At 41.9% G+C, this 19188-nt stretch overlaps 1 protein-coding gene across 2 annotated transcripts in view; it reads right to left on the bottom strand.

The window, feature by feature from the left end:
* Ism1 (isthmin 1) overlaps window positions 1-19188 on the bottom strand; it is a 77981-nt gene that overhangs the window by 47163 nt on the left and 11630 nt on the right. The window contains exon 1 of one of the 2 annotated variants that reach the window (XM_032904302.1): window positions 5761-5819. The exons of the other annotated variant lie outside the window; for it this stretch is intronic. Coding sequence (XP_032760193.1) covers window positions 5761-5775 — 15 coding nt within the window. The 5' untranslated portion in view covers window positions 5776-5819. Of the gene's footprint in view, window positions 1-5760; window positions 5820-19188 lie in introns of those variants that run through there. 2 annotated transcript variants of the gene reach the window in all.

The following is a 19188-nucleotide window of genomic DNA, read 5'->3' as shown; positions in this document are numbered from 1 at the left end:
AGGAAGGGCATTATTATTACACCTTTTTGTAACTCACGCAGAGGCTTGGATGCTGGCAGATGTCTCCATGCCATGCTTGTCTCTGCTCCTTTTGTTATCCACAGAAAATTGCTGTGCGTTTCTAGACAGCCTTGCTTAGGGTTTTCCTTCTCTGAGAAACCTTCCTTGATTTGCAGCCAGACGAGTCTCTCTTCTGCATTACCGCTCTACCTTACACTTGGGTTCTTTTGTAGCATTGAGTTACATTCTTAGAGCTTCTTTTCACTCTTGTATAATCTTTAGCCAAAAAGACACAGACCGATTCAAAGACCAAGTGGGCTGTACAAAGGGTGAGTTGTATTAGACACAGTCACTTCTTCAGGTCCATTCATAGTCACTGACTATGGATCCTTTTACACAACTCCTTTATTGCCATCTGGTCTAGACTCCAGGCCACTCCTTTTTTTTAAATGTCACTTTGGGACTGAACGGATTTCCCTGATCATATATCACCTGTTGTGAATTTCTATCCTCTGAGCCAAGCAATCGTGCAGAGTTCAGCTGTGCTCGCTTATGAAAGGCTTCACCCAGATAGGCTTGTTGGTTGTTTACAGTCACTCATGCAGAGGGTCATGAGACCTCACCTGGGTGTCTGGCTGCTCTCTGCCACCTGTTGTACACAGCTGCTTAAATTGCATGTGGCCCTGGGGAAGGGCTACAGTATATAGGTCAGCAGAAACTAAGGGAGGAGGAACTTGATTTATGAAGCAATGGAGAAGCTCTTATTTCTGTTGGGTGAAGGCTATCCAGGAACTGGCTGTTGGGGCAGGGCATCCATACACCTAAGTGGAGTTAATCCTTTTCCTAAGCTCTGGACAGAAACCGAATACATCATTGGTTTCCCATAGTGAACTTTGGTGGAATTATGCCTTGGTTTATCATTGGGATCTTAGAAGGAGACATAGACATTGCCTATGCCTTCCCACTGGGAAAAAATTTTAGCAACATCACCTCTTATAATCAGTGGCCCTTCCAGTTCCTTAGTAGTTTCCTCTATTCTTTCTACTTGTTCCCTTTGAAGGTATTTTTTACAAGAAGCCAATATTTTATGGGATGTTCTATTTGTGATACTCTCCCCCAATCCAAATATCAGTTCCTTAAGGCAGATATTAGATTTCTTTTGTAACTTTGTATACTTGGCCCTATGCCAGGAGTCTGACACATAATTGGCCCTCATTAAAAGCCCTCTGCATGAACAAATGGATTATTGAATAGGCAGAGAGATAGGTTAATGGGTTAATAATTGAAGGAAGGAATGAACAGATCAGGTGTGGTGATTTAAATATACTTGGCCCAGGGAATAGCACTATTAGTTGTTGGAGTAGGTGTGACCTTGTTGGAGTAGGTGTGGCCTTGTTGGAGGAGGTGTGTCACCATGGGGTCAGGCTTTGAGACCCTTCTCCTAGCTGTCTCCTCCTCCTGTTTGCCTTCAGAATAAGATGTAGAACTCTCAGCTTCTTCTCTGATTGCCATGCTTCCTGCCTTGATGATAATAGACCGAACCTGTAAGCCAGCCCCAATTAAATATTTTCTTTATAAGAGTTGTCTTGGTCATGGTGTCTGTTCACAGCAGTAAAACCCTAACTAAGACAGAAAAACCTGAAGCCTGATAGGTGTGGATTTGGTTGACTCATCCATCTATGGAACAGATCTTGGTTCCCCAAGATGTAGGAGGATGAGGAACTCTTACAGAGATAAGACAAAGTCTTTTTGGACCTGTTCCTGGCTTGGCCCTGTCTTGTGTGATAACTCCAAATCCAGATACAACATCATAGTCATTTTCCTTCAAGTGATGACATGTCCTTCTCTTCTAGGGGGACAAGAAAAACACTATGGAAGGAACTAGTGGCTATTGCCTATGTCTATGTCACATTCAAAGCTCAACTAGTGCCCAGAAGAACAGTTCAGCTCTGGTAGAAGAACAGGAGGTGGCAAGGTTTTGAGATGTTGAAAGGGTATACATGTGTATTTTACCTACTTATAAATTTATGTCTATTAGCACATACAGACATGTGATTCTACACACACACACACACACACACACACACACACACACACACATACACACAGACACACTATGAATGGCCATATGTACTTATATATGCAGATAGCAACATCTATGCTTTACTAATTTTTATTTTAATATTTTATTTAAACCAGGTAATTGAAGTAGCGTTCCCTGCTTGATATAATGTCTTGCTGTATAGTCCAGGGTCATCTTGAATTTATCGCCCTCCTTCCTCAGACTCTGGATTCCTGTGATTACAGTCATACCCTACCATGTCCATGCCCTAATCCACAGTTTTCTTAATCTTGGGAAAAATCTAGTAACTTCAAGTTATCACTTTAACCCAGATGTTTTAAAAGCAGCATCAACATTACTTGGGAGTGTGTTAGAATGCTTACTCTCAGGCCCCCGTAAAATTAGGTTTCCAGGGTGAGGTAGTGTCCGACAATATTATTGGCAATCCTGCTTGCTTCGGGAGAAGGATCAGGTGGCCAGGGACTGGTTAGGGCATTGTTATTCCAGGGAGCAGTATAGCAAAGGGATGGGTCAGTTAGAATATGAAGGGCTCTCAACTTGTTGAAGTGCTTTATCGTGAGAAAATATAATCAAACAATTGATGGATAAACACAAGCATTAAGCCCAGCCAGAGTGAGATCCTCACAACTGTTACTCACTGCTAAAGCATCCTGAATGATCAGGACACCCCCCACCCCCCACGCTCCCCACCCCCTGCCAAAGGCAAAAGATCACTCAACCTGCAAAGATGGAGGTGAACTTCCTTCTGCTTTTTTCCTAATCTGGCCTTTCTGGCTGGTTTAGGTGACAATCACCCCATACAAGCAGAAAAGTTCTTCAACTTCCCCCTTTAACCCCCATGCTACTTCCTCTGCGCAAACCCAAGGTCCTGAAAAGGATAGGTATGCCTTCAGAAGGCTACTGGAAAGCTCTTCCTAGCTTAGAGGTAACAGGTTACATGAGACCTAAGAGGTCCTGGAGCCTCAGACAGTCTAAGAAGGGATAACAACCATCAGGACATAACAAAAGTAGATACAAAGCTGGTGGAGCACAGAAGAAAGACATGAAGAGGCTCTATACACAGGGGCGAATCCTGCCAAGAACCAACCCTAAACAATGCTCTTGCCAAACTATTGCAGAGGCCCCAACTAGCATACTTTTGTACAGACTTTATTCTCACTCTCCATCAGATTTATAACTCATCTTGTGAAAATGCCTTGTTGATCCCAGCTCAGAATCTTCTTCTTATACCCCAAGTCTACAGATACAAAGTCTAGCCTTTTAGAGACAGCCAGGCCCATTTTTTTAAAAACAAAACAAAACAAAACAAAACAAAAACCAATGTCCTAGGTATTCAATTACTAAGAGCTGAACTCTCAGCTTCAAATGTTCACCCTCCCCAGTGGTCCGCAGAAAAGTTCCATGGCAAACAAAACGTTCTGCAACACAGAATGTCACACACATGGGTGAGTGGCTTCTTTCAAACTCCCACCATTAGAAAGCAGACTTGAGAAGTTCAGAAGATAGAGTTTGCTGCAAGTGAATTCATTTGTTCTCTGACCAAAAGAAATATATTTCTAGCTCTTCTTGAAAATCTAAATTGTTTATTTTTAGGAACATCATATAACTCTAACCCTGCACATCCCACCCTGGTCCCCTTACTTCCTACACCCCGCTTTCTCTCACATCAGGCTTTGAGCTCAGCTTATAGAGAATCCTTTGCTTTGGAACTCGACTCTCCCCCACCCCACCCCCGCAACCCCCACACAGTGGAATTTCTCCTATTCCAGGTCTTGAACAAAGATTCCAAGATCCATGTTTGATCTGTTCACGCTCCATTTCCATCACTCGTTCACACTCTCCATCACTTAGAAAAATACAAACAGCACGGTTCAGTTTTAAGGTTAAGAACTGACAGTCTCCATAAACATTTTCATCATAAAAGCTGACTTATCCACTGCCAGAATTTGGTGTCTGTGGAAAGGGGGTGAGATAGAATGAAGGCAGACACTGGGAAATGGAAGCCTTCAATGTCAGAACAAGGGGACAAGTGAGAGACGCTCCCAGGGTTTCACTGGTGAAGGATGACTGAGAGCTCTGAATAACGAGTATTACTGGAAGGGATAAGGAAATCCCAGGAGAGGATCTCAGACATAAATTCCTCATTCATGGAAAATACAAAGCGATCAACAGCCAAAAGTTAAAAATTGCCAGGGCATGAATATAAAATAGGGCCTGAAGAGGTTATAAAATTCATTCTTGGGAAGTTTTAATTCAGGACAGGAAGAGCGAAGATAGCAGCAGGACAAAGAAGATCCAAAACTTAAGCCACAGTACATTCAACTACCCTAAATGGCTAAGAGGTGAAATCACCTAATTAGCTGGGATTTGTTTTGATGGTGTGTGGGCAGATGAGCTACAGGGATCTTTTTCACTGATTCATTTAATTACTCTTTGCTAATGACTCAAGGGCTGGGGATTCGATGGGAAGCAAGGCAAAGGTGTTCCTTTTCCTCATTGATATTACAGGGTGCAGAAGCCTAATCCAAGGTGTTCTAGGTGTTTAAACCCAAAGCTGTTTAAATCAGGGTGTCTTGGTTAGCATGCAAACAGCAGGACATTCGAGACAAGTAGAATTTAAAAACAACCCTGGCTTTCTTAACTGCTTGACCCATGAGCCAAAGCCTTGTCATGAGCTCTTCTTCCCACGACCAGCTCCTGTCATGGTCTGCTTTCTACACTTCTATACACCCACAAAAACTCCATCTCAGTGTCTTCAGAAATAGTAGGAAATTCCCTGTCAGGCTAGTCAGGGCTGAGGTTTATGAAAGACATTCCTAATCCAAACTATTTGGTTCCATTCTTGAAAGGTGTTAGAGATCTACACTAATCTGGTACAAGATATCCAGCATCTTATCCGACAGTGGTTTAAAACACATAAAACCCAGGCCATTTCAGAAGCCCATAGACCCATGTCCACTTTCTCTACACCATGGTCCTTCCATGGCATGGATCCTGGGAACAGATACTTACCAGGCTTCTCCACATTTCTCTATTTAGAGAAATAAGGAAGCACATTTCCCAACCTTGCCACCAGTCTCATGCAATTCTGGTGTCCCATTCTTCTGTGAGCTAGGGGAGAAATCCGTTATAAACTTTCCTGGGCCTACTCCTAGAATTTCATTCATATAAAACAGCCACTTCACACTCCCATCCCCAGTCAGCCCCTGGAATTTTTGAAGAGGAGAAGAAAAGAAAAGAAGGAAAACAGGAACCAATTTGAAGTTCCAATGAATTTGCCAGAATAAGATAGCGCCTCCCAATCCAATGGGTCCTGAGAACAGTTTCAGGAGAAATAATTCCCTTTAATTCCCACTGTGTTTTCTTCAGGGTGAAATGGTCCCTACTCCAACCACTGAGCTTGCCACTTGGCCAACCCAATGGCATTCCACTGCGGAGATTAAAACCAACTTTATGATTGTGGTACAAATAATAAAGAACTCGGCAGGGTTTCTTTCCAGAATGAAAGCTCATTTATTTTCCGAGGTGTATAATTTGGTTGTAAATGTTTCCTTTGGGCTAAAACATCCCAAATTGGGTTTTTGCCTGGAACACATCACTACTTTGTGGGAAAAGAATGGACCCCATGTGGTCCCACTGTGTCTCACTATTCAGGTCAAAGAGGGGATCTAGCTGACCTTCTGTTGCTTCATATCTAGCAGCAGTAGTCATTGGGCTGGATCAGGAGGTACTGGGCTTCACTGGCCACAACAGCCTCCAAACTCCAGATTCATCTGTGAACAAGGAAGGCTCATCACCAACTCTCATGGGCACCTGCTCTTGTATGTCTCTGACAAAGAGAGTGGGTCACCATGCTCTTTGTGACACTTGGCTTTCCTTCTAGGTTTTCTGTCCTTATTTTATCTTTTCAAAAATCATCCTACAAAAACCCAACCCACCCAACAATGACTAATATTTGGATTAAAACAAAGCCAGATTCTTTTCAGGGCTCCTGGATTGACCAGATGTATTTAGAGCCAGAATTTAGCCCAAGTAGTTGAACCAATATCATCCAAATAGAGATAGCCATTTCTCCTACATATGCTTAACAAACAGCCCTGCCTGCCATTTTTCTGTTGACCACCCACCTCTTGTCATATACTTTTACACTGTTTTCCATTTGCATGTTTAGGTTAATTCAAAGTCACTGCTAAGTTTTGCAGGTAAAACATATTTGTTTTGCTGTCTCTGTCTCTTCTAAGTAGCAGATCAGGCAAAGAATCATCTATTGGGATCAATATCTATTGGGATGTCAAAAGATATTGGGATTAATAAGGAAATGGGTCAAAAGTCATCCTTTGGGGGTGGGTTGGTTAGGTGATTATATATGTAGGAAACTGTCAGAATGAGGCCCATTTTCAGGCCTTATTAATGTATATTAATATCATGTATGTATACGAGAGAGAGAAAGAGAGGAGGGAGAACAAGAGAGAGCACAGTTGACCATGTGTCACTTTTTCAGACTGTTTCAGACAGTTTCCCTTAGAACTGAAACTAGGGTGAAGAAGTGGGAAAGAGGTGGGAAAATCAGCACAACCAATAAAGCCAGCAAGGGCACATGAGGAAACAGTGGAAACTGACGGTATGGGGACTAGCTCAAGAGATGAAGACCATGATCTATCAACCTGTCAAACTTCTGTCAAATTCTCCAGTTGATCACATTCCCTTGGTAACAGTTCTCGCTAGCAGTGCAGTCTCGGCTCGGTGTTTTAGAATAACCATTTACCGCTGGATATCCCAGGTCATGCAGAAGTAACAAGACGTGCCATGAGTGGAGAGGCTAGTGAAGAAATGCTAGGGAATGAAGGATTTTGATAATTCATGTACAAAGAAATACACTAATGTAAAACAGGTTGCCCCAGCCTTGGTCTCCAAGAAACTCACTGGCTCAAGCTAATGCCTTCAGCACTTCTGGCTGCTGCAATGGCCCAGAGCCCACCTGGAACTTGGAAAATCAGCTTCCAAGAGCATTTGGAAACCACAATACTGACACACGATGAACAAGTCATAAAGGAAGTCTGACTTTCCTGTGTATGAGACTCACAAAAGCCAGGGATTCCAGCCCCTCCTGTTGCATGAATGTCACGTTTGCACTGTGCTTAGGGGATTTGATTCAAGGACACACACATCATACTGAGATAAAAGAGAAACTAAGATCTGACTTCTCTTTGAAAACCATAATTTCCTATTTCACTACCTTGTGTCAATACATCTGAGCCTGCCGGCTGTAAGTCACTTCCTGTCCTGGTCAAGTTTCATCTCCTTTATGAAGCTTTCAATACCGCTCATAGTTCCCAGGTGCAAACAGGACTTGGCTGAAAGTCGTTTTGAATTCTGAATATTGCCTGTAGAGGTCTGGACAATGGCTTTTGAGAAGTAATTATCCTTTATATGTCAGTTCTCTTTGTAACACACACACACACACACACAACACACACACACACACACACACACCACTTTGCTGACAGATGTGCTTATAGTTCTAGCTACAGCATCCAGGCCACTAGAGCTCTCTTAAATGTGCAGGCTACAGCCACATGGCAGCATCACTGCATGCCAAAGGGAGTCTAGGACAGCAGGAAACACACGGACATCTAACAACATGGGGGCTTCCTGATATTGCTGTGTTTGTTAACTTGAAAAAGTTAATGCACAGACAAGCAAGAAGTAGCAGACCTTGGTCTTCCTTTTGCCCATGAAGCTCTTTTTATTTTAAAAATCTCTTATTACCCCTTTCTAGTAAGGATGATTTAAAAAAATACATCATGAGGGTTGTTAAATGACTCTGAATTGTTTTATCAAAAAAAGGAAAGGAAGAAATAAAGAAAGAAAGAAAGAAAGAAAGAAAGAAAGAAAGAAAGAAAGAAAGAAAGAAAGGAAGAAAGAGAAAGAAATCAAAACTAGGAGCCCGGAAGAGATGACTTAGTGGCTAAAAGTCCTTGTTGCTCTTCTAGGGGCCTGGATTCTGTTCCCAGCACTCACATGGTGCCTCACAATTCTAGTCCCAGGGGATCCATTGCCCTTTTCTGCCTTCCGTGGCCAAGCACAGAGGCAATATACACATGCATGTAGGCAAAGCACACATATGCACAGAGTAAAACTAAATGAATCTTAAAAAAGAATCAAAGCCAGGTCTGCTAGTGCAGACTTGTGATCCCAGCAATCGGGAAGCTAAGGTAGAAATATTCAAAATTTCAAGGACAATTTAGCAAGACTTTGTCTCAAAATTAGAATAAAATTAAGGCTGAGGTTGTAGCTTAGCCTGTGTGAGGCTCCAGGTTCAATCTCTGGTACTGCTAAGCGAACACATATCAGGACAAGTCAGATGGTTTTTATATTTAAAAGAAGAACAAAAATAAACCAAATGGATGACGACTCCCAAATCAGGATCCACAGTTTGCTCTCACAGGAGCAGGTAAACTGTTTTCATTTCAGTTTTATCATCTATGACAGAAAAATAACACAAAGTCAGTGTTCCTAACTGTGAGAATGGCATTTTGGAAAAATGGTCCTTGATGCTCTAGACTTTATCAATCCCTCGCTATGTGCAAGGGGCTGCTGGCACACTGCAGACGACAGGAGAGACGGAAGTTACACTGAAGCCCTGGAGGCCCTTCCTCTAACCGGCATGCAGGGTAGGCAACAGATTATTTATGCCCAGGATGGTTATATGGGAATAAGAATAAAGCAATTGTTTAAAGGACATAGAATGTGAGAGTATTCAGAAATAAGCCAGTTGTCACCCTAGCACTGAAGAAAGTTCTCCTGTGATGTGGTTAGGGTGTTCACATTTGGGAAGGGGAAGGAAATAAGCTAAGGTAACAGCCTGAGCTGAGGGAAAAGGAACATGCAGACTCTGACTTGGCTGCTTGTAGCCTGTTGAAACGAAGGGTAGGAAATAAGGTTAATCCCATATAGAGACGTTCTTAACACTTGTATTGGATCTAGAAATAGACAGACATAAAATGTTCTTGTGTAAGGAAGAACACCTATTTAAAGCAAGAAAGTGGAGGGCGGTAGTCTGAATGGAAGTGAAGAGACAGAAACCAGAAATAAAATCAAGAAATCTGGAAAAGTCAGCATGCAGGTCACCACACCAGAGTGCAGGGAACTGTCACTATCTGTGTGGACAGGAAGGAGCACACATACAGGCACGTGCTAGTTTGGGAAATACTACAGGCAACTTTCAAAATGTCCTTCAGTGTCCCCCAATGTCCCCATTCCCAGGATACATGGGCTTGTACGATACTTTCTCTTTGGATGTGGAAGGAAGCAAGAGATCTGTTTTTAAGAAACAGAATGTGACAAAAGTAATCGGGGCATCACTAAGACAACATTATAAAAAAAAGCAAAAAGCAAAAAACCACGTTTTTGTTTTTGTCTCACTTTCTCTTTCTGGTTCTATTCACGTCCTTGCTCTGAAAACAAAACAAGCCAGCTCTGTTCTTGTGAACTGCACTGTAGAGAGGCCACATGGTAAAGGAACTAAGTGCTCCCTCCAGCCAAAAATACATGGGAAACTGAATTCTGTCAATGTCCCCATGAAAAAGGTCTGATGCTCATCCAGCATTATAGTCCTGTCTGATACCTTAATTGTAGCTTGTAAGGACTGATTTCCTGATGCATAGAAATGCTGGGATAATAAATGTGGATCCTCTTAATCTTCCAGATTCCAAGGCAATTTGTTACACAGCAGTAGGTGTCTGTGACCTACTAGGTAAGAAATTTACCTACGAGATGAGGGGAGAGTAGAGAACAAATTTCCTTTGAGATTCAACTCTCAGGATCTCGGCCCAATGTTGCACACTCCCTTTCTTCTCAGCCAGAGATTCTCAACCTTCCTAATGCTGCAACCCTTAAATACAGTTCCTCAGGTTGTAGTGACCTCCAACTATAAATTATTTTTGTTGCTACTACACAACTGTAATTTTGCTACTGTTATAGATTGTAATGTCAATATAGATAGGGGTTTTCCAAAGAGGTTACAACCCACAGGTTAAGAACCACTGTTCTGGGCATCACTGATTTCAGTTACTTTTCCAAGGATGAGCTCTCTCTGCCACTTCTTTATCTCATCATTTCCTGGAGTCAATTAAAGAAATGTTTGATTTTTAATGGCTCAGGAAGACAGTTCAGTGGATAATGGCAGGAACATTATCACCATGTGTTCAAGGCAAAGCAGAGGCTCCTGAATCTGACAAAGGAAAAACACTCCTCACTTCTTTGGACACATCTTCCTCAAGTGTGATTTTTGTGTCAATAACTCAAGTTTCTTCAGGACTTAGAAAAGGGAAATACCTTCTTTATACAAAATAGGTCATACTACAAATGCATTAGCAGTACTAAAATGCATGAATGATGGCTAACAAAAAACCCAGATGAGAGATTTTGGGAAAAAACAAAGCCATATTATCTCCTAATTAATGTTTGAGTTATGGAATTGAGCAGCAAAGTTGATAATATGAATTAGAATAAGCTCCCATGCTAAATCTCTTTAACATGTTTTTGTGTACAATGTGCTGCTTAAAATTAAACTCTTCTCAATGTGAGAAACAGAACTAAACAAAGCACAATTGCAGAACCACATTGCCTTGTAACCTGTAGGACCTTGAGGCACACAATATTAAGTGAGTGATCATCAGACATCTTCATGATGATGTCCCACAGAACAGTTGCACTGTAGTTGGACACCCATGGAGAACTATGCTCACCATACAAACCAAGAGTTCCTCTGCCTCCAGCAAACTGGTGAGAAACAAGCTATTCTAAATGAAGCCTCCTGTTGTGTTAGACTTTTAATTTAGCCTCTGAACATGCAAGCAGACCTTTGCACTTATGCAAGATTGAGACTAAATGTTTGTTTGCCTGGGTTTATCTTGCCTGGCTGAAGAGAGAGAGAATGTTTGAACTGAAATGCCCCTCACAGGATGATGTTTGAACACTTGGTCTCCAGTAGGTGGTGCTGTTTGAGAGATTACAGAAGCTTCAGAACATGGGGCAGAGAGCAGGCTAGTAATCACTGAGAACGATCTACTACTGGTTCTGCTACAGCTCTGTGCTTCTTGATTCACCAAGATGTAAGGTGCTATCACAACTAACAGAGTTACTATGGCTACTGCTCCTCTTACAGACAGTTGGCCGATCCTCCCAGTTATCCTAAAACAATGGGTCAAAATAAACTTTTCATCCTTCACATTGTTTCTGTTATCCTTTTGTTTGCTGTGATATATGTGATATGCGATATGTGATATATGTGATATGTGATATATGTGAGATGATAGCAAGGCCCATTGTTTGCATTATCTGTCTGGCAGGTGAGTCAGCAGCTCCCATGGAGAGGGAAGGTGGAGATGAGCATTCCCTTGTTCACACACCAACAGCATAAAGAAGATGCATTCTCTGAAAGTCTGAAAAAGGGAGTCCACCTTCCCTTTCAAGATCTTACCCTTTCAAGAAACTGCCAGGAACCTCACTACCTTTCAGCCCTCGATCACTTCCATTTTCTTCTGAGTACATTCAAGCCCCCTCCAATAAACATTTATTTATGCCAAATCCTTTCAGCTCTCCTTTTCCCCCTCTCTCTCCCTCTGGTCCTCGAGACTGGGGAAAACAAGCTTTTGATAAGCTTGGAAGTCAAAAAGATGAGAGAAGAAACAAAATTAAAGAAAGTCATCCAATTTGGCAAATACACTTTGATCTTGATCTATGTCTTCAAACATCAAGTAAATGAGGGCTTATCACCACCCCTAAATGATTCCTCTTCCTTTTTACAAACTCACCTCTAACAGGGTCACAGACAACCATTTCCCATCGATCTCCACATCTCCTTCTTGTGTTCCTTGCTCTTACCTCCAGTCTCACAGATCAAATAGGAACCAGTGCTTGGCAACTCCCATATTTACATCATGCATCCACACTCCCATCTATACAGTCTTTCAATAGTGGCATAGAATGGGCTTTGTTGCTCCTAAAAAATGTCCAATTCTAAAAGTAAAAATCATTTCTCATACTCGAGCTCTAGCCTTCATGAAGGAAGCAGTCCCTTTTCTATTAATATTACAGTGTAAGCCTCTCTTTTTCTACTGCATCTTTCTCGCCGGCATCCAAAATGGTCTGGTATTTCTAATCTTAAGTGAAATCTTTTAACTCATAGGACCCCATATTCACATCTCTTTTTCAAACCAAAAAGTTCCCAGGTCTTACCTAGATTTCCATCTCAACTTTCTCCCCACAATTCCTTTACCTGGTACACACTGCAAGTCCTCCTTTAACGCCCCCCAGGCTCTTTAACGCCCCCCTCAATAGCAATAAGTATATTACCCAGTTGCACACACATTTCTCTGTCTTCCTCTTTGTTGTTATAGCAGCACCATGTAGGCTATGGCACCTTTCTTCTTAAGAGATTCTCCTTTTCTGGCTCCTATGATCACATAACATTTTGAATCCACCATTTTGGCCACAGCACCTTGACCACCTCCTTACTCATTATTGTAGAAATCCCCTGTTGTCTGTTACTTGGGTTTACAAAACGTCCCACATGTCTCTGCTGTTCCTTTCCATTCTCTGTGTTATAGCCAGGGCCATCATTCAAAGTCTCTTCAGTGGCTTCATATTTCTCAGTGTCAGAATAGTGAGGTTGTTTAATCGGCTCTCCCAAGCCCATGCCCTTCCCTACATGTTCATTTGCTACATATTTTTCTTGCAAACTTTTCTTCATTCTCTTTTCTATGTCTTAGTTAAGCAAAAATTCTTTCCTCTCAAGGGTCTCTTTCTTATTGTATCTGCCTGAACTATATTTCCATCCTGGTTCTATGTGGGACTGGCCCTTTCTTACCCTTTAGCTTAGGATTTCACTGCCAACTTCCCAGCAAGCCATTCTTGGCTATTCTCTTTTATTATTCCCTATATGTATTCCTTGTGACTGGCCTGCCAACCACCTATCACAATCTGTAATGATGACTCTTAATAGGAATTGTTCTCAGTTTCCTCCTTCTAGAACATAAATATTTTCTTTCTTGAGTCTTTAGCATCTAAGATAATGCCTCTTCAAAATGGCAATTGATAACTCAGTAGTGAGGTGGTCGGGCAATCATTCTTTTGTTCATCTGAAATAAAAGAGACAGTACTTCCTTCTTAGGTCCTGTAATGCACTAACATTAAGTATAATGTCAACTGTAATGTCACAGAATCCAGGTCTTTTATAAGTATTCACACTGTGATTCCCTTCATGTATGTAGGCCAATGAGCTGTTCAGAAATGTGGCTTATGTAAGACAATTTGCTCAGGATTTAGACAACCTGTAATACTGTGCTGGCTGTATGTAAAATGATAGGCATGGTCTTTGCTAAATTCTTTCATTCCTCCAGGTTCTGACCTCTTCATCGAGTGTATTAGTTGGGGTTATTTTCACAGTGCTAGGATGCCTTAAGTGGTCAACGTAAAGGGAGGAAAGGTTTGCTTTGGTTTCTGACATGCTGTCATCATGGAAAGGGTATGGTACAACAGAAAGGGTGTGGTACACATCCTATTATAGTTGATACAGGCAGAGAAGAGTCTAGAGAAATAGGCCAAAGTAAGATATATCCCCAAGTCCACGTTCCCTTAGACCTATACTTCCAACCAGACACCACCTCTTACCTTTCACTATCTCTCAATAATCCAACATATCATGAATCCAATGATTAGATCAGAGTCTCAAGACCTCTTTATCTCTCACCCAGAGGTGTTCTCTACAAACCACTTAGTAATTTTGTAATCCAATCAAGATGACAGTCAAGATTAACCATTACAAGTATTAAAATTTGAAAAAAAAATCCCTATATTGTTTTAGATTTTAGATTCTTCACCAATGAAAAGCAAACATGAGATTTTCTTGGCAATGAAGAAAATCTATAGTTTAGGCAAGAATCTGCAATCTGTCTTCTAAACAGTGTGACTCATGCGTCATAGTGGTCCAGATGAAGGTTTGATTCGACCCAGTCAGCAGAAAGGTTACCACCTCAGCCATAAGCGCATAAGAGTACCAGTCATGGGCTCATAGACCCTTATAGGCACTTCATTTAGAGAGTTGGGCCAGAGCTCAGAACTTAGGACACACCTATTGTCATTCTCCCACCAGCACCCACCTTATGATGAAATAACCAGGGAGAAGTTTGCTTTAGTTCTCATGTGGGGTGGGCTGCAGATGGCCTCCTGATGTCTTTCCAGCCCGAATGCCTAGGGTTTTGTGAGTATTGAGTTGTTCTTTTAAAGGGAGCCTCTGTAGCCACCAGGCGCTCTTCCCATCTGGGCAGGCTCCACCATGCTGGCAGGTTGCCATCGCATTTCTATTTACACCACATTCTAAGTGGCATGAAAAAGCCAACCCAAAGGAACAACAGACACATACAGGAGCCCTTAAAGTAAAGTAAATTGAGTTAATGGTTTGCGCAGTCTGGGAGCGACCATGCAGAGGCCCAGAGAAAAGGTGCAGCCTCATAATTAGAGGGTAGCTCTTTCAAGCTGTGACCTCGTCCTCTTTGTTTAGCCTCTCATCACATCAGGAAGGTGGGAATCCTGCCCTTGGCTCCACAACACAAAATCCCATCCTTATTGGGGGCTTTGTCATTCTGTAATCAAATCAGCTAGCTCTGGTCCAACCATTTCCCTTCTTTTCTTCCTGTCTCACTATTTATGAGCAAAATTAGAACTGAAGGAATTGATAATTGTTTTTGGATTATCTCAGACGGTAGAAGAAGTTCTGGAGAGGTCTCAGGGCTGTGAGGTTGTGGGAAAGAATCTAGAGCAGAGAAGCCACCCTCTACTTGTATATTTTGCAGAGACTGCCTTATTCTCACCCACTGTTTGGAGTATAAGAGGATAATATTTTCTTGAGGTTCTACTGCTCAATGAAGATTATGAAGGTTTTTTTTTAATGCTTTTATTTTATAGATTTTTAAAAAATTGAGTTCTTTATCTCCATCAAAATCTCAGCAGGGGATTCTTAATTACTTCAAGTAGTTTGTACATTTTCTTGAATGGACCAAAGAGGAGAGGGAGAGAGAGAGGGAGAGAGAAAGAGAGGAGGAAAGGGGGGGGGGAGAGAGGGGGGGGAGAGAGGGGAGAGGGAGAGGGGGAGGGAGAGGGAGAGGGAGAGGAGAGAGAGAGAGAGAGAGAGAGAGAGAGAGAGAGAGACAGGCAAGGATCTACTCAGCATCCTGTTTCCAATCAAATGAGCCAAGCGAGGGGCACCACACCTCTCTAGGCGGGATTGGTTCAGAATTGGGTAATTCAAGTGCTACTTTGTCTTTTGAGATACAACCTCGCAGCCCCGGCTGTCTTCAGACTCCGGGCTCCACTTCTCATGCACACCAATCCGCTCAGAGACCTGGTTACTATGGAGACTGCTTTGTGTGCACGGGAAATTTCTGCAAAACGTACATATTTTTGAAAGGATCGTTCTGGTTTATTTAATTTTGATTCTGATTACAGAGATCTCTTTCTACGCCACCTGGCTCATACTTCATGACACGCTAAGTATATCCTTTATAAGAAGTTTTTCTATTTCTTTCACAGATAATTAGTAACCATCTCTACTTTTTAGTAGGTAGAGAACAGTTCATTTTTTTTTCTAATTCTGTCCCAGTATCTGAAAATAATAACCAACACCAAGAGTTTTTCACTCCAGGGTTATGAGGAGTGATGTCTAGATGGCTATCAGGGGATGTCATATAACGGAACCAGGAAATTTGTTTGGCCTCAACCCTTAAGAAGTGTTTACTCTACTAAAGGGCAGCTCCTAATAAGCTAATATGAAACAGGATAGAAATTTGCCATTTTGCCCAGTTTCTATATGGTATTCCTCTGCAGTAGATAAGCCTGTTTTATTCCCAAGGTCTTACAGAGCCAAGGGAAAAAATTGGGGCATAAATACAATAAGACAATCAGTCCAAAAGAACCCCTGTGTCGGATGGAAGACTCTTGAGCCACTGGCCAAACTTCAGGCAGTTTGGGAGTATGTAACCACAGTGATGTTTATTAAACGGAATGTCTATCTCACAGCATTCTCAAAGGTATTTTTTTTTTATTATCTGAAGTTATTGCTTCTCTTTATTGTACACGACGTCCTATAAAGAAGATCTATGTCCACAACTGAGCTTTCAAAGAGGACCACGGGGCTACCTTCATTTAAAGAGAATGAAGTTAAGCAGTAAATTTGCTGGTCACTCTTTTCATAAGAACAGTATCTTAGTCAGCAGTTGGTCTTTGATGTCCTCACAATAGCACTGGGCTTAGAAGCCTGAGGAGCACCCCCATAACACACAAACTAGTCTACTCTGTCCAATAAAATGTGGAGACCACGCTTCCAGGGCAGCCTGCAACAGGGAGTTCAGAGACCGGGCCAGTCTTCACACTGTTTGCCATGCTTGATGTTTTCTTGTCTATATTTTTAGTTGAGTATGATATTCACAAGATACTGGACATATATAATTTCAGTAATGTTCAGTAAAACCCATGAACAGAGGCCACCTGTGCAAACCGGCAGCACGAAGATCAACAGAGAGAGTACACTCGGCAGCCAGTCCTTCTAGGCACTTTCTTGACAACGGTATCCTTTGTCCTCTCTCCACCTGTATCTTCCCTTCCACCTTCCTAAACTCATTTGCCATGGTTCTGATCTTGATATAGACAGGACTTATAGCTGATAGTGCTTTGGGACTGGCTTCTTTACCACAGCATCATTCCCATGAATTGTACACGCTGGGTGTAGCTCTTATTTGTCCATTCTAAGCATGTACTCGATTGCCTTCTTCTCCATCCTACTATTCATGACATCCGGCTTGGCACAAACTTGGGATGAGTTTAGTAACATTATGACTATTCTTTCTCCAGTCTTTAAGTACACTGACTGTGGATACTTCACCAGGTTGAAATTGATGCGACAGCAGTATATTTAGATTTCATTTCAGTTAGTTACTTTGGAAAAACTATTTCCCACAATGTTTGTACCAGTCTACACTTACACTAGACCACTGGGTTGCTCAACGTTACTATCAACACTAGTACCTATAAAGACTTATTTTTTCACTTTATCATTCTGTGTGATAGCGTAGTGATTTTATGTTTTCGGTGGTCATACATCCTTTAGAATGCATGTTTTTCTTGGGGGTAGGGAGCGAAGGGAATGCCATTCTATGGTAGAGTGTTTGCTCGTATGTGCATAGCCTTGGGCTTAACATCTAGCAGTACAAAATAGAAGTCATGGTTTCACTGTACTTTAGTCAGTGCTCAATTCTGTGATGACCATCAAATGAGTACATTGTGTAGGAAACTTGAGCGAGACTGGTTCCAAGTTCCTAGTTGAGTCATACAAAGAAAGAAGTGCTAATGTGTGATGGAATTCAAATGGTTGTGCTCAATAAATGAGAGGACTCAGTCTATTGAGAAGAAAACAAAACAAAATAAAGGTAGAAGTTCTTTGGGAGTACAGGGAAGTCAGAGACAGAGAAAATATAGCAGAAAAGGATCAAAGTGGCCTACAAGCTGATTAGAAGTCTTAGATAAGGCCAGAACTATAAAAGCGAATATGACACCATTGGACAGAGAAGATATTTTTCACTTCTGATCACCTGTTCCTGAAAAGGCCATGGGAGGATGACCTTGTGGCATATCAAGGAAAAAGGGGACCTGACTCATCACAAGAAGAAACCCTTCTGAGCAGTAGCAGTAACTAAGAAGTAGAATGCAAACTCACAGAGCTCATGGAATGCCTGTCCCCTGACATGTCCTGTTTCTCTTGTTATGTTGGAAAGGAAGGGAAGGAAGGAAAGGGTACTACTCCCTCAGGGAAAGTGGTTTCGGGCTTAAATTGCTAAAGCTCTGTGAGCGATGAATGACATATTTGTGGGCACAGTTCCATTCCTATCATGTAGTACATTATGTTTAAGTACAAAAAGGACAACTATTATGAAGGAAAATGGGAAGGGATGGACACATATACCTTGACTTAGAAATGACAGTGGCTGGGGTTGAATCCTCTGCTGACAGAACAGCCTGTGAGAGGAATTTCTATCCAAGTCCCACTTCAGTCTATGCTATGTCTAACTTCTCAGGAAAAGGACCCTTAGGGCCTTATCCTTTTCTTCCCTCTCACTCACCCAAAGCTACACAGAGTAGCTTTGTTTTACAGCCTTGGAAGGTGGCTGGGACCATTGGAAATTATATTCCTTGTTTCCACATGGCAGAAAGGCAAGCTTCCTTGTTTCTTCCTTTATTATCCCACAGGAGACAACAGAAGCATAAACATGAGGTTTACGGTGAGCCTTTGGATAGCCGGCAGCTGCATGGAACAGTCTGGACCCTATCACTTCTGCAAAGTATTTTCCTCCACAGGAAGTGCTCACAAGAACATACTGCTAAATCTTGAAGTCATAACATGGCCATTCTCAGGTTTCTTCAACTGCAAAGTGGAGACAATTTTCACTGGGACATTAAGGAATTGAGGAATAAACACTCAAGTCCCTCAAGCAAGGCTTGCTACAGTACAAACACTCAGTGTTAGCCCCTGTATCACCAGTATTGCCACCATTGGTTTTTAAAGTAAAGTCCATGGATTAATAGAACTCTACCTCCCCACCAGAATGCTTGTTTCTAGATGAGGAAATGAAGTCTAGAGACATGATGTGATTTGTCCTTGGTCACAGAATTCTCAGTACTAAGAACACCTATGTGCTAAAACTTTACTACGTGGTGTGAAAGGCATTACAACATTATAACTTGCCAGTGATGTGGCTATTTTTGTTTAGTTATACTGAATGGATGCAAATGTTTTTGCTTAGGGCATACCCTTAAATAAGAAACAGAGCGGCCATCAGCCACTCCTTGGCCACTCTGTGGGAGACTGTGACTTGATTTAGTTGATGGGATATTAACAGGCATAACTTGAGCAGAAGGCTAACTTGTGTAGCACACATACATGCCTACTTTTTGGCTTTCTGTAAATTTTTATCACCAGGAGATAAAAGGTTTAGCAGGAAGCCTGCAGGGCCTGAGAAGTGGAAAATTGCTCATGGAACAAAAGCCCTGAC

Source organism: Rattus rattus, chromosome 5, assembly GCF_011064425.1.
Source record: "Rattus rattus isolate New Zealand chromosome 5, Rrattus_CSIRO_v1, whole genome shotgun sequence".
Classification (NCBI taxonomy): Eukaryota; Metazoa; Chordata; class Mammalia; order Rodentia; family Muridae; genus Rattus; species Rattus rattus.
The sequence above is the reverse complement of the archived record's forward strand: the minus strand, read 5'-3'. Positions and strand labels throughout refer to the sequence as shown.